The 16,393-nt window shown below is 41.7% G+C and overlaps 1 protein-coding gene across 1 annotated transcript in view; it reads left to right on the top strand.

Annotated features, from left to right (window-relative positions):
- Positions 1-725: 725 nt before the first annotated feature.
- Impg1 (interphotoreceptor matrix proteoglycan 1) overlaps positions 726-16,393 on the top strand; it is a 121,049-nt gene continuing 105,381 nt past the window's right edge. Inside the window, exons 1-4 of the mRNA XM_048435693.3 lie at positions 726-870; positions 8,280-8,446; positions 8,707-8,735; positions 14,471-14,535. Coding sequence (XP_048291650.3) covers positions 741-870; positions 8,280-8,446; positions 8,707-8,735; positions 14,471-14,535 — 391 coding nt within the window. The 5' untranslated portion in view covers positions 726-740. The remainder of the gene's footprint in view (positions 871-8,279; positions 8,447-8,706; positions 8,736-14,470; positions 14,536-16,393) is intronic.

The raw sequence follows: 16,393 nt of genomic DNA, 5'->3' as shown, positions 1-16,393 counted from the left end.
TGAGAATCTCCCAGTTCAAGCAGAACCCATCCTTCCATGCTAAGTCTTAGCTCTTCCTTCAGCAGATATCAACATCCAACCCTAAGAAGTGGTCACAGGGGCTGTGTTTTACAACACTGTATCTCGATATGCTCTAGGCCTCCCTTATCCATGGTTTGGCTTTCTAAGATTTCAGTGTCCCATCAACCAGTTCACTGTGTTTAAACGAGCAGATGTGTAACTTTGGAAACAATTTCAAAGTTTTGGTATGTGCACACAAAAGAACCTTACTCCATCCGTCCTGCTGTATTGTGCCGAGGATGCCAAGCATTTGTGCGTCATGAGTATCCACGCTGCATATGTACACGACCTACCCTTCAATCAGTGACTCTTGACTGTTGCAGTATTCCAGAGTTCATGCTCAAATAGCACTTATTTCACTTAATAAAGCCCAAGAGTGCAAGTGTGGTGATACCGGCAATTCAGACATGGTAGAGAAAGTCCAGAAAGTGGTCCAGAAAAAGGTATTGAAGTTGTCAGCTGTACAAACAGAAAGGCCATAAACCAGAGGGCTTTTGTTTATTTCATTCATCTATCCACATATGGAACATGTACACTAGAGTGTATATATTCACCATGAAATCCACTTTTCTCTTACAGATACATCCATTCAAATATACAGATCTGAAGCTAAAATCACAGACAAAACACCAGGAATCAGAACAATTGAAAGCCCAACAAAAATGCACAGAGCATCAGCCATGAAACGAATATTTGATTTGGCAAAGCTTCGAACCAAAAGATCAACGCTTTTCCCAGCTGTTAGCATCTGTCCACAGGAATCCTTGAAAGACATTTTAGCACGTCTCCAAGCTTATTATAGACTGAGAGGTAAGGACAGCAATGTGAGCCATTAGCCCTTTGTTCTCTTTATCCTGTCTCTCCTTCCCACGCACAGATAGCTTCAGCCCCAAACAATTCAAGGTCTCTCATTCCTCTACGAGAACTGTAGACATCAGCCCATCAACATGATAGAATAATGGGCCATAAACCTACAAAATGGTGGTGTTTCTGAGCACTTAAGATTTAAAGTAATCAATTCATTATGCCACATGAAACTATTGGGGCCCAGGAAAAAAATCATTTTTAAAAAACGCCTTGCTGTACAGGATTTAAATGTTTTGTTTTTTCCAAAGTCCACTCTTGAGTTTTAATGTTCTTATGAAGTAAAATGTCTAGGACAATTGCAATCTCAGAAAACTGAGCAAGTTGATTTATGACTTAGGATTTTTCTTCAAAAGGACATTTCAGGCCATTTCCTTTCTCTTTCAATAATAAGTGTGTTTACTTATTGTTGATCCAGGAAAAAAAATACTTGGAAAGTTTAGAAACCTGGAGGCAGGGGCACAAAAGAGACCAAAATTACAAATGGCTTCCACGGTATTTTATATTTAGACAACATAGCAGGGAGCCTTGCAATTCTTGAAAATCATTAAGGAATTAAATCGACCAACAGCTGCCAGCAGCTGTCCTGCTCATTTCATTTACCTAATATGGATTAAGAAATCACATGCTGAAGTACTTTGAAAGAAAATGGCCCCAGAAGGGAGTGGCACTATTAGGAGGTGTAACCTTGTGGGGTAGGTAAGGCCTTGTTGGAGGAAGGGCGTCACTGTGGAGGCAGGCTTTGAGGTCGCATATAGGCTCAAGATACTGCCCAGTGCCTCAGACCACTTCTTGTTGCCTTCTCAAGGTGTAGCCAGCACCATGTCTGCCTGCACACTGACATGACGATAGTGAACGGAACCTCTGCAAATGTAAGCCACCGCAATTAAAGGTTTTTCTTTAGTAAAAGGTGTCATGGTCATGGTACCTCTTCACAGCAATAGAAACCCTAACTAAGACACAGGGCTTCTCCTTTAAAATAAAAAAAAAAAAGATTTCTAGCTGGTATTCTGTCCTCTAAATATTTACAAAAGATGCCAAATATCTTGTCTTTCTGGGCTAAGATTTTCTTGCATGTCAAAGTTGAGTGGACTTTTTTCCCACCCTTACAATCCCAGATGTTGTTAGTTTCTATACCAAAATATGCATCTTCGTGCTCTGTTGAAAGCTGAGTTACAGGAGCAACTGGTGCAGTTCTAGCCTGTGTTGGGATGGACCTCCTGACAGTTGAGAACAAATTTGTGATCCTGACATCCAGAGAACCTCTTCGATGTCTACACACACCTGTAGGGGGCACTGGAACTCAATTTAGATTAAGAGTTCTTATTGGGTTTTGTTTTAATTTTATTTTATTTTATTTTACATTCCAACCGCAGTTCTCTCTCCACCCTTCCTCCCCTTCTCCCAGTTCACCCTTCACTCATTCCTCCCAACAAAGTCAGTGGCAAGTCAAAAAGTCAAATGGTAAGTCAACAAAGTCTGGCCCATTAAGTTGGGGCAGGACCAAGCTTCTCCCACCTGCATTAAGGCTGAGCACGGCATCCCACCATAGGGAATGGGCTCCAACAAGCTAGCTCAGGCACCAGGAATAGACCCTGGTGCTACTAGCAAGTGCCTCAAAGATAGTCCAAGCTTCACCACTGTCTCCCACATATGGAGAACCAAGTACGGTCCCATGGAAGTTGTACAGCTGTTGGTCTAGAGTTCATGAGCTTCCAAGAGCTTGATTCAGCTGCCTCTGTAGATCTCTCCATCATGATCTTGACCTCCCTTGCTCATATAGTCCCTCCTCCCTCTGTTCAGTTGAATTCCCAGAGCTCGGCCTGGTGCTTGGTTGTGGATCTCTGCATTTGGTTCTGTCAGTTGCTGAATGAAGGTTCTGTGTTGATAATTGGGATAGTCATCAAGCTGATTACAGGAGAAGGCCATTTCTGGTTCCCTCTCCACTATTGCTAGGAGTCTTAGCTGGAGTCATCCTTATGGATTCTTGGGAATGTCCCTCGTACCAGGTTTCTCCCTAATCTCATAGTAGCTCTATCTCTTTCATTGCTCTCCCACTCCATTCCTCTCCCCTTTGACAAGTCAGTTTCCTCGTGTTTCCATGTCCGATTCCTTCCTCTTTGCCACTCCCTCCTCACCCCATTTACCCAGGAGATCTCATCTAATTATCCTTCCCTGGGTCATCCATGTGTCCCTCTTAGAGTCTTCCTTCTTACCTAGCTTCTCTGGAGTTGTAGATTGTAATCTGGTTATCCTTTGCTTTACATCTACTATCCTCTTATAAGTTGGCATGTACTGTGCTTGTCTTCCTGAGTCTGGGTCACCTCACTCAGAATGTTTTTTTTTTCCTTTATTCCTTCCACGTCCCTGCAAATTTCATGATGTCATTGCCTTTTACAGCTGAGTAATACTCCATTGTGTAAACATGCCACATTTTCTTTATCCATTCTTCAATTGAGGGGCATCTAGGTTCTTTTCAGGCTCTGGCTACTGTGAATAATACTACAGTGAACATTGTTGAGCTAGTGTCCTTGTGGTATGATTAAATACCCTTCGGGTATATGCCCAGGAGTGGTATCTCTGGGTCTTGAGATAGATTGAATCCCAGTTTTCTGAGAAACCACCATGCTGATTTCCAAAGTGGCTGTACAAGTTTGCACTCGCACTAGCAGTGGAGAAGTGTTCCCCTGACACCACATCATCTTCAACATAAGAGTTCTTATTGGGCTTTAACTAAGGGCTTCAAAAACATCAAGCCCTCTGTTCCTACATGTCTAATTGTGTGTGAGGGTGAAAGGGTATTTGCTTTCTGATAGACATCTTAGCCATGGGAAATGGAAATTACTTAAAAGGAAGGCCCAAATCATAGACATGAGAGCTCTAAGATCCTAGCACATTCTCTTCACAAAAGTTTCTAGTAAAATGCCTGCTGAGGGATATGGGAAGCAAACATCCCATTCATCAGCAATGCAAAGAAAAGACAGTGATGTGTGAATTATTTACACTGGGTGTGCCTACACATTGATCAGATAACAATGCCAGCAAGTTCTATGTCATTTGTTAATGGACAGAAGCTCATGCGTGTATGTGGGCGCAAGCGCGTGCTTGCGCACGCGTGCACGCGCACACACACGCACACAAAATTACTGCTTACTGTTTTTGTATAAAATCTAATCTTTTGCAACACTGGCATATAATTCACCAGAGGTATTTGTGGAATAAACTATTGCTATGCCCAAATTTTGAGTTCTGAATTTTAATGCATAGCTCTTTATTGTTGATTAGGTTTGCCTCTTTCATTCTTGTTCCCCTGAACAAAACAAAACACTCTTTTTCTCCCCACAGCAAATGACAGTCCATTATCTTTATGGCTGCCTCTGGGTGATATGAAATTTTACTATTCATCAGTGTGTGTTTCTTAAGTCTAAAAAAAATGGTTCACAAAGAAACAAGAAACCACAAAGCTGTGCTCCTTTGATGGAGTGACCCATTTGCTGTCCTCATCGCTGCCTTTACAAAATGGTCTGATGACATCTTCCAGCAGACTCGGGGGAGAAAGCTCCCCATTTTGACATCAAATAGAAACAGCGAGCTGCCCACCCCCCTGCAATGCTTAAAGCACCGCAAGTGCAGTATGTAGAGCTTTGTGTGGAATCACTAAGATGCCATCCTGAAGCACACATGCAAGCAAGGAGAGTTTGTTTCTGGCAGTCTCAAGCAACGCTCCCTCGGAGATGCCGACCCTCATCTTCCCCACCACCCTGCAGCCCAAGGCTCTCCTTCTCTTTCCCCTCTTGGCTCTTTCTCAGTCCCAACATCAACTCACAGTTTGGGCTTTCCAGATAGCTCAGCAGACAAAAGGACTTGCCACTAAGCCTGAGGATGGGATTCATGTTTCCAAAACCCACACGGTAAAAGGAGAGAACAGACCTGACTGCCACAAGCTGTCTTCTGACCTCCACACATCTATGCGCGCACATACACACACACACACACACACACACACACACACACACACACACACACACATGCCTCAAAAGAAAAACTCATTAGCTCTGGTTTTTGACTGGTTGCTTTCTTTGTGGCTGTGATAAAATTCCTGACAACTTAAAGCAGGAAGGGTTTGTTCACTCTTGAAAGACACAGTCCATCCCTGCAGGAAAGATGCTGCAGTAGAAGCAGGGGGAGCCTGATAACATTGCTCTCCCGTTGGGAAAGCAGAGAAAATAGAGTGCTCTCTGGTCCTTTCCTCCTTCACACAGCCTGAGACCTGAGCCAAGGAAACGGTGCTGTCCACATTTAGCGAAAGTCTTCTACTTCAATCAAGTTTAGAAAAGCTCACAGACATGCCTACAGGTTTGTTTCCATGGTGATTCTGAATCCTGACAAGTTGATAATCATGATTAAACATCACGAGTTTCATCCTTAATATGATGGTCCTTATAAACTGCAACGCCCCTGGCAGATAAATCATTAAGTAGCTTCCTTGTGCTTCAATAATAAATGATTCTTCTCTTGGTGTCTTTATGAAAAACAGGTACTGATGGCTATGGGGGAAAGTTCAACAAGGGAAGAGGGAGGAAAAGAAAAACACAGATTCCATAAACAAAATTCGGCCTCATTCTCCCTGGGTGACAGGGCACTACCTGCAGAGATCTATCTTGAGAATGCAGAGCACTCGGAAAAATGAATATACACACACAATGCACACACAGAGGCATGTATGCATGTGTATATATATAATGCACACATGCATACATATAGCGTACATACACATACACATCTAAGAAGCGTGCAAGTTTGAGTTTAGGCTCAACATGAAATAGTTTGCAAAATAAACTCAGAAAAAAAATTAGTCCAAACCTGAAAGTGGACTAAAATAAAATGAAAACAGTATGTCCAAAAGCAACATGCCAAGGCTGTATCTATCAAAAGGGACTTCCATGATAGCCTGATCATGGCTTCCCTGATGTTTATGGATATTATCCTTGAAAGGCACCGATACTAAGCCTCAAAGGCAATGACAGTTTCTTTTATGGATTATTGCATCTCTGAGGGTGGTTGGGTAGGGGTTGAACTAAACTAGCAGGTACCCTGTGGGGAAAGGCATCAGCGGACAGACACATCTCTAAAGAGAGATGGAATGTAGGGGCTAGGAGGTCAGCAAGGGCAGTCAGTTTGGCAGACTGGACCTCCAACTATTAGGGTTTGGACAAATCTGCAAATTTCCTAGTGCATTTCTTCCTTGAGTGCTAAGGAGATGAAGGCCGCTGCGTGCTCCAAGCAGCGGCTGTCAGGACTTCACTGTGGTCTTGGCAGGCGGTAGAGAGGTCACATTGCAAAGTGTGTTTTCTATGTGGGGCTCCCACCCTGCTTTCCTGCGGCTTCACTCAGAGTGAGAGGCGAGCTGTGTTGAGTAGTAGGACTGCTCTCTTACCGCCTCTGGGATTTCCTGTGAAGAGATCAGCTACCCTGAAGATTCTGGTCAGATGCTGCAGGCTAATGGCCTGGGCTTTCATTGATCTGAAATCCCCTTTGCCTCTGAGAACAGGAAGTATACAGAAATGCAGTCATGGCATGAGTTGGGAGGTGGGACGTAATACACAGGAGTAAGATTCCAAACTGGCTTTTTCACACCTTCTTCCTCCCACAATCATTCTTCTTTACAAAGTCAGATGATGTCAACTTCTCCACAATTCTTAAGACAAAAGTAAATAATTAGTGAATAATTAATAAATAAATATGTTACCGACAGTGAAAATCTACTGACGTATCTTATTAACCTCCAATGCTAACATCACATTTTTCAGTGGACATCTCCAGTCTTCCATCATTAGCTTAAATAACAAAGTTGCTGCTTTTGTTGAGTTAAATATTAAATGTTGATATTTAAAATAAGAGTCGGATCATTCTGTGGTTCAGTAGATTCTGCCACACCCTCTGATTATTGAGTTCTTTTAGCAAATAGATCAACCAGCTGTTCTTAAGAGCAGGGTGGCTGCGTGGAGAGGGCGGTGCTGGGGATGTGGTTCAGTGGTTACCTACTTCTCTGGCATTGGTGAGCTCTGGGTTTAATTACCAGCACTGTGCGGGGAGGTGATGGAAGTTAAGCGGTGACAGTAAGTTTTCAGAAAACCAAAATCTGAATTAGGTTGTAGGGTACAGTGGTAGAGCCTGCCAAGCATGGCCAATGTCTGTTCAAGAAGTAGGAAATGCCACATCTGCTCCACACACCCACATTTCCTTTGCATATCTCTCTGAATCTCTTCTCTGTGTAATTTATGTTTATGCTTTAGTAAGATGCCTGCCCTCCCTGGTACAGGTTTCCATGTGAACGTGAGGACCATCCATTCATATCTTGTTTCCCATTGTCTTCCCCTTAGCACATCTTAGGTACTCAAACGGTTTAGTTGATTTAATTTCCATGGTCTGTTGTCTGAGTTTCTTTCCCTGGCATTGTGATAAAATACCCAAATAAGGGCAATTTAAAGTTATGCATTGGTTTTGGTTTTGTTTGTTTGTTTGTTCGTCAATGTGATAGAAGCTAGGGTCGTCGGGGAAGAGAGTACTTAAGAAACGCTTCCATCAAACTGGCCTGTGGACATGTCTGTGGGGCATTTTCTTGAGTAATGGTTGATGTGGAAGGGTTCAGCCCACTGTGGGCAGTGCCACCCTTGAGTAGGTCATCCTAGGTTGTATAAAAGTGTACGATGAGCAAGTCATGGGGAGGCAAGCACTGCTCTATGGCCTCGGTTCAATTCCTGCTTCTAGGTTCCTGCCCAGACTGAGTTCCTGCCTTGGCTTCCCTCAGTGATGGGCTGTGAACAGGATATATAAGCCAAATAAATCTTTTCCTCCCCATTTCTTTTGGCCATGATCTTTACCACAGCAATGAAAAATGAATTAGAACAAGGGATAAAGGGTTTATATGGCTAAATTCTATGTCATAGTTCATCATGGCAGAGATGATGGATTTGAGAATCATGGCGGCAGAAAAGGACTTAAGAAAACTGTTAATATTCTGTCCATGTTCAGGAGGAAAGAGCAATAAATTAATGTGTGCACACTAGTACTATACTCATCTTCTTCATTTTTACTGGATCCCAGTCACTGAATGGTGAGGGGGTCGTTCCTACCTCAATTACGTAATCAAAATACCCCCCCAACAGATATGCCCATTGGTCAATATGATGTAAACAAGACGATCCCTGCTGTCCGTTGACAAATAGCACTGACTATCACAGCTGCAGACTGGTGTGCCAGCGTAAGCCTGGAACCACTTTCTCTATTATGAGACTGTGCGTTTGTGGGAAAGTGCTTCTCCATTCTGTACCCCTAACTGCTGTGTGTTACAGTGTGTCAAGAAATAGTGTGGGAAGCCTATCGGGTCTTTCTGGATCGCATTCCAGACACCGCGGAATATCGAGACTGGGTCAGCATCTGCCAGAAGGAGACCTTCTGTCTCTTTGACATTGGGAAAAGCTTCAGCAGCTCCCAGGAGCACCTGGATCTACTTCAGCAGGTGAGCCAGCACAATGCCGCAACAGTAGCCAGGCCTCCAGCTCCTGGCCCTTTAAAATGGTTTCCACGGCATAAAAGTGACTTGACAAAATACTTAGAGAAAGCTAATAAGACAGGCAGGAATTTTATTCCTGCAAAATAATATTGCACAGGCAGGTTGAAGTGGAGTTGAAGTCAGAGGGAATGAAAATAGACTTTAGCTCCTCAGTAGGCATTATCTCTGGGTAAAATTACTTTTTATCTTTCTTTTTTTTTTTCCAGAGAATAAAACAGAGAAGCTTCCCTGGGAGGTAAGTACCCAAAATAGATTTCTGGATGCTCTTGACTTTCAAAAGATCATATAATAGAGTGCAACTAAGCTACTGTGACTTAATGATTTGTCAGCCACCAAGATCTGTTTAGGTTGTGCGGATAGACAATGTCTGCATATATTGCACTGAAGATAAATGCACACACACAAGAAAAGGAGAGAAACCTGACAGACTGAGATAGATGTTTGTAGGACAATGGAATTCTTCCCTGTGTGGTATACATCTACTGTGTGTCTTCTCTTAAAGGATCTACAGCAATTAAAAGTTGAATATTTAGAACTTACAGCACACTGTTAGTTGCATCAGGAAAATACGTAGCACGATCAGTAAACAACCTGAATTTTGAGCTCTCAGTTGGTATTCTCTAAAGTGTTAGTAGTTCCCAGACTAAATTACTGAAGCACTGAGCTACATCCTCAACAAGAATTGAATATCAAATAGAAAATTTAGCTACACAGAGAGAGAGAGAAGGAGAGAGGGAGGAAGGGAGAGAGAGAGAGAAGGAGAGAGGGAGGGAAGGAGGGAGGAAGAGAGAGCATTAGCTAAAATGATTAAAGAAGAGAGATGCTGCTGCCCAGCTCAGGACTCACAAATCACACCCAGTTGATGACATATTAAAATCATACACATTTCGGCATATAGGTTACAGGAAATACTTCGAAATGCCTTTCACGCTTGTTGCTTTGTTTCTTGTCTCTTTGCCACCAACCAATTTCAAAGCTGTCAGTTTACTCTGCGGGGGAGGGGGAGATGATAATGTCACGTCTGACCCTCCCACCAGTAGACATCCTCGCCTCTAATTTTTTCCTCTTATAACTATGTTTAGATTAATAAATCTGAAATATTTCTTTTGTATGTTGAGTCCTGTTTGATTCCACTCAAAATATTCCTGCCTTGCCCCTCATAGCACACCCCACTCTCTGTCTCTCCACCCCAAGTCTGCACACAAGCAGCTGCATGGTAAGGACTGCATCCGTGGCGTCTCTTGGCCTCTGGGTAGGACAAACCAATGAAGAGAGCAGAATGGGGTCCTTGAATTCTACCTCCCCCCCCCAAAAAAAAACACACACACTTGTGGAAAGCCTCTGAACACCGTCACCTTCATGTTCAATTCTGGCCTCTCCAGCAGTTCCTTGCATAGACTTCTGTTCTGGCTTCCATACACCCCATTATTACCAGCCACATGGTACTACTATATGTTTATCTATTTTTCCACAATTTAATAAATAATTACTTTATTAGATCTTGCTTAAATAACCTTCCTGTTGATGTTGCTTGTTCCTTCCCAGACACTTTTACTGAAGCCAAGGGGATGTTAACTAACTAGTATTTCTTGTCCACTGACCTTTCCCGTTTGCCTCACATTACCCATGATCCCACTGCTGCCTGCACGCCATTTCTTTTCTCACTGCACACCCTGATCCCCCAGAGCTCTCACCTGAGGGTTTTCTCTCCTCCATGGAAGAAACTACCTCCTCCATTCTACCTATTCCAATACTCCTCTCTTCCAAGCTGTTGTCTTAGTTACCATTCTACTGCTATGGCAGAGCACCAAGAACAAGGTGACTTGTTTTTTAAAAGCATTGTGGGGGGGTGAGGGGCTTAGAGTTTCAGAGGGTGAGTCCATGGCCATCACGGTAGGGAGCATTGTAGCAGGCAGACATAGCAAAAGCGCAACAGCTGAGAGCTCACTTACTTCTGGAGGCAACAACCACAAATCAGAGATGGAGGAAGAGAGGGAGGCAGAGGGGAGGAAGAGAGGAAGAGGGAGAGGAGGGGGGAGGGAGAAAGAGAGAGAGAACATCAACATTAGCCTTGACTTTTGAAACCACCAAGTCCACCCTCAATGGCACACCTCCTCCAACAAGGACACATCTTCGCTAATCCTTCCAAAGAGTACTACCAACTGCAAACCAAGCATTCAAATATACAAGCCTATGGGGACCATGTTCATTTAAACCACCACACTCCAGGTATCTTCACAGCCCATTCAAGGATGCAGTCTGTCTTAAACTTCTTAAACTTGCTGCTCCGTTTGGCCCCTGCCTTCTGACTGAGCATTTCCTTCCTTTTCCCGCTTTCTTCCTTGGCAGCAGGACTGACGTGATACCCGAACCCACTGTATGAGACAGCAGTGCTGTCTCCCAGTTTCTTAACCAAGTATTGCGCTGAGCTACTCTCATGTACTTCAGCACGCTATTGCCAGGTGTGACGGCATGACCTGGGAAAGGCTGGGCCTACACTGCTGCCTTTGTTCACAAGACACAGAAATACTCTCTGCCAATTTAAATATTGGACAATAGTTGGCTGATTCCTACTTTCAGAAGAAGCCTTAGAACTAAGAAGAGGCCACCCACATGAAAAGATATCACCAAACATTTTAATTCTTGATAAAGAAACATGAAAAATTACAAGACATTCACAGAGAAAAACTCTCTCCATCCATGCCTGTGCCCATGGCATTTTTAAAGAGGAGGGGACTTACATTCAAGCAGCTTTAGAAACCAGGGTCGGGAAAGGGAAAGCTTCTCTTTAACATAAAACCTTTCCAAGAAGAAAAGCGAATTATCACTCCCCTGACTGCCCATCATTCTGCCGATTTCAGACTGTTTTGAAAAGAAGGCCCAGCACAAAAATCGGGAACCACACTCAGATTTCCAGTCAGAGCTTCTGGCAGGTAGTTGAGATTGCCAGCCTAGAGGACAGATCAGCCGTGATGGTGGAAGATGAAGATGCCGCCCCGAAGTGCAGCACACACTGGCACGCTTATCTGTAACGAAGCAGTAACCACCATAGTCGCAGCTCTCCTCCTCTTGCTTAGTTTTTTTTTTTTCCAGGGCAGCATGGAACAAGGAGAGAAAAGCGGTCCTAACAGGAATGCCTGAGCATGAACATGGGGCAATAAAATAAAAAGGAAAGAAAATTTGTCTAAATCATGAATGTCACAGTGTTTGACATTTAAATAGTATCTCCATAAAAACTATTTTTAAACATACACATAATACCAGAAAAATAGTAAGATTTCAAATTCCAGTAGAATTACAGTTTATATTGCCCTAGATCTACCAATCTACTTATCCATTTCCACAACTGACATCCACTGTTTTGCTTTTGTGTGTGTGTGTGTGTGTATAGACTGTATGTGTGTGTGTGCCTGTGTACATGTGTGTGTGTATGTGTGTGTGCACATGTGTGAAGAGGTGCAGTGCAATCGGTAATAAAAGATCTGTCAGACTAGCTTAATACAAAATATACAGCTTTAATAAACAGAAGGAAATCTCACCCTGCTGGAACGCTGGATCCAAGCCAGGTCGAGAGGAGGGGTGCTTTTACCTGCCAAGTTTATAGGTAAATTTTGCCTAAGGGTGGCACGCCCCACGAACAGAATGTGATTGGCTGAACTCCCCGATCATCTCCCCCTTTTTTCTAAAATAAGACAGAACCAAACCAAATACAACTATATACAATAGAAGCAAATAATAAATATAAAGTCACAAATAACAAATAATATTAAGCAAGAAACATATAACAAAAGTTTTACTAAACATTCTATTTCAAGGAGTCTAAATAATGTAGATGGTAACTACAACTATCTAATCTTCAACTCCATCAAAGATCTGAGAAGGGAAATAATTTTACTCAAGCAGCCCGGAAGTACAAGCGGGAAACTTCCGAACTGTGCAACAAATGAAAGAGACAACTGAATACCTGAGCAATCACCCAAAGTCTCGTATGCAACTTTGGCTAAGGCCTGATGTAACTGACATGCCATGTTTTAAAGGCAAGAAACCTTTTAGGACTCTCTTACTCTGTCTTGGCAAGATAAGACAATCCTGCTTTTATCCATTTACGAATATTTTGTAATTCTGTCAGTGGTTGAGGTATGGGCTTTTTCTTTGCCCAAAGGCCAGTTCTGCCAGGAAGAAGACAAGCTCCTGGTGGAGTGTCTTTGATGCTCAACGTTCTCTCGGGCGTAGAGCGGTGATGTCAGGAGCGATTGTGTCTCACTACTATAGAACTGTGAGTTAGATTAAAGGCCATTTTCTACAGCTCTTCGAAGAGGTTGAAGATTATACTATCTATACTAGGTATGATCTCTATGCACCTAAATAACCTGATTAGCCTAAATATAAATATAACAGACATATATGACTATTGATTTCTATCTATCTAACTTGAAGACTAAGAGAATGAACAACTGTGCAATGAGTGAGGACAATGACCTCCAAATGTAAACATTGTATATCATTACATAACTATCTTAATCAGAGGTAGTAATGTAAATATATGTATATATATATATATCAATACAAATAGAAGTAGAAGCATACTCACATACACTATTCAATATATCAATTTGGCTAAACTTCCCTATCACATGTGCATGCGTGTGTGTGCATGAGGTTATATGCGCATGCATGTGTGTGTGAATGTATATATCTGCACATGTGTGGGCAGGTGTGCTCACCTGTACTATACATGTTAGAGGCTAGAGGTCAACGTCATTGTCTTCCACCATCATTCCCTGCTTTCCTTTACTTTTTAAACATGGTCTCACTGAAAATGGAGTTCTCTGTTTCTGCTAAGTGGGCAGGCTAGTGAGCCCATTAGATCCACTTGTCTCCAACACCCAGTGCTGGGATTACAGACTCATTGCTCTGCATACACATTTTATGTGGATTCTTGGGTGAGTAGGGGAGAGGTCCAAGAGCAGATCTCATGCTCTCACAGCAAGTGCTTACCCACTGACCCATCTCCCAAGCTCCAATATCTATTTCTATTGGTCAGAGGGCATGACAGAAGAGCTGATACTATATGAAACATTACACTTCCTAGCATTGTGGAAACTGTTGACCTGGCAGAGGTGTATCACTGGTGGTATTGTCTCTGTCCAGTCCAGATTACTCTAAGAACAGAACACTGGCCATTTCTTTACATCTCCGTCAACATGATCCACAGAAAATTATATATTATGCTAAAACATACGACTTAGAGAAACAAATCTTTCAGTTAGATTCAAAAGCTTATCACTTTCACAGTTCCTTTCTGCTGTTTCCAATCAAGAAAGGGTTGATGCTGGATATGCAGACAGCTCTGCCGCTGAGACCTTGGCTCTGACGCTAAATATTCTCCCACATTGCCATCCAAGGATCTGAAGTCTTACCCCCAAGTCTCTGGCTGGATAACACTGTGCACTACCGTTGTGAAATGAACACAGACTTAACACGCCTGCACTATTCAGAAGCTAACCCTCTCCCGTTCCTTTAACTCCAGCCATTCTTTGTTGGGTAAACATACTCACAGGAGTCTGAGGTTTGGAAAGAGTATTCCGATGTCCAGTTATGTCACCCATTGCTTTTTATATCAGTGTATGAACAATGGGACAATAGGAAGTAGGAGTCATATGAAGTTCAGTTTTGCTTACTGTAGAAATTCCCCTGAGACCACACAAAGCCAAGAGGCTGAGAGAAAGACCAGAAGTCAGGCATAACCATTACAAAAGGTTGTTTGAATTTTTCTACAATAATATAGATACAGATGTATATATAAAGAGATATATTCAAACATCACTTCAGTAGTGAAAAACAGATAAACCTAGACTAAAATATGCTTTTTCTCTAATATTTAGTCTATCTACTGTGGGCAATCTCAAATATAGGCTCCCTATCATTAATTACTTTTTACCTCTTCTTTCTTTTCTTTTGTGCTAATAGAAAAAATGAAACAGCCCCAGAGGAGACACTGTCAGAGCCTACCAAAACCCCTCTGTTATCCACAGGTAAGCTTAGTTCTCATTTCATGTTCTCCCAACTGTTAACTCAAAGCATCATGGAAAAAGTATTTACAAAGTACTCCTTGACAAAAGCTGGTACAATTTATGGTTAACTTTCTCATTTCCAGAAGTTCGGGTTCTCTTGTGGAATATCTATACACATAACAAATACTGTTTTTGCAATACATTTAAGCCTAAACACCTTTCAAATCACTAATTTCCCGATGGACGTTGCTAAATCGAAAACTAGTTCCTGGCACTAGTGACATCGCTCAGTGGAGAGGTTTGCCCAGCTTGAGGCACTGAATTCAATCTCTGCACTAAGGGGAAAAATAATACAGAATTTCTATTTTCATAAATTTTTCCCAAATGTCTGCCTGAAATGTTATTATAATTTAAATAAGTCACTGGTCAAAATAGCAAGCACCTGTCTCAATGCACCTTTGCAAATACTGAATATAAAGTTTTAGCTTTAAGTTTTTAGCATTTTATTAATGTGTTGGTGTGTATGTCCAAGCACAGGCGTGCACATGTGGTGGTCAGAGAGTAACTGTGGAGTGGGTGCCTTCCTCTCCCTGTCGTGGGCTCCGGGGATCACACACAGATCGTCAGACCTGTACAGCAAGGAGCTTTAGCTTTTGAGCCCTGAACATAAAATTTTAATGTTTACAAAGAAGACAGGTATTAATTTTATGTTTATTAGATGTTTGAAATTTCTATTTCATGTATTTTACTATGACAGTCTGACCGTTTTCCCTCATAATTTAATAATACTTTTAGTGAGGATGATGGATGGTACATGCCAATAATCCCATTACTCAGGAAATTGAGGCCAAAAGATCGTGAGTTTGAGGCCATGATCTGGGCTATATAGTGAATTCATGGATAGACTGAATTACATATCCATACTGTGTGCCAAATATAAAATATATATCATATACCTTTTAAGATGTTTATTTATTTATGTGCATGAATATTTTTGCCTACATCTGTGGACAAGTACCACATGTATACAGTGCCATTAAGAGGTTAAAATAAGGCATTAGATCACCTGGGACTGGAGTTACAGATGGTTGTGATCCTCATTTGAGGGCTGGGAACCAAACCCAAGTCCTCTACAAGAGCATCAAATGCTCTTAATCACTTGCTATCTCTCTAGTCCCATTTTATATATACTTTCAAGTATATAGAACTATTGAACTATATTCTAGTTCAATATTGAACTATATTGAAACTAGACAGTATTTTTCTCATTTGATTGGATTTAAAGAGAAAATTTTGGAGCTGGGGGATGGAGCTCAGTAGAGAACTTCCCTAGCATACATAAATCTCCAGGTTCAGCCCACACATCACTTACACTGGATTTGGTGGTATATGCCTATAATCCCAGTGCACAGAAAATGCAGGCAGTAGAGTCAAAAGTTCAGCATCTTTAGCAACACAGTAAATTTGAAGCTATAGTCAATTTCATATACAAGATCTTATCTCGATTTTGTTTTTCAAAAAAAAATCAGGGGAAGGATGTTCCTTTAAATCTGTGCCTTTAAAAAGCAGATTTTTAGACAATGACAATCAAGTTCACATATTTATTTCTTGACATTCAGAGAAGTTTCTGGGATTTCATTTTTATATTTCTTCAAGTCAAAATTACCATTTCTAGACTTACATAGCTAATAATGCAGTAAGACTGGTTCAGTTTCACTTACAAAAAGTAATGAAAGACATTCTTTAACAAAAAAGCCACAAAGTTGTATAGTTTGCTAATTCCTCTTATAAATTATGAGGTTTGACCTGTGATTCTTAATATCAAGTTGTATTTGGAAAAGTATTGTTTACAGAAAGCATTTGTTAAAAAACACTTCAT

The sequence above is a fragment of the Myodes glareolus genome, chromosome 4, assembly GCF_982192425.1.
Source record: "Myodes glareolus chromosome 4, mMyoGla1.1, whole genome shotgun sequence".
NCBI lineage: Eukaryota > Metazoa > Chordata > Mammalia > Rodentia > Cricetidae > Myodes > Myodes glareolus.
Note: the sequence above shows the minus strand (reverse complement) of the source record. Positions and strands in the feature narration are given on the sequence as shown.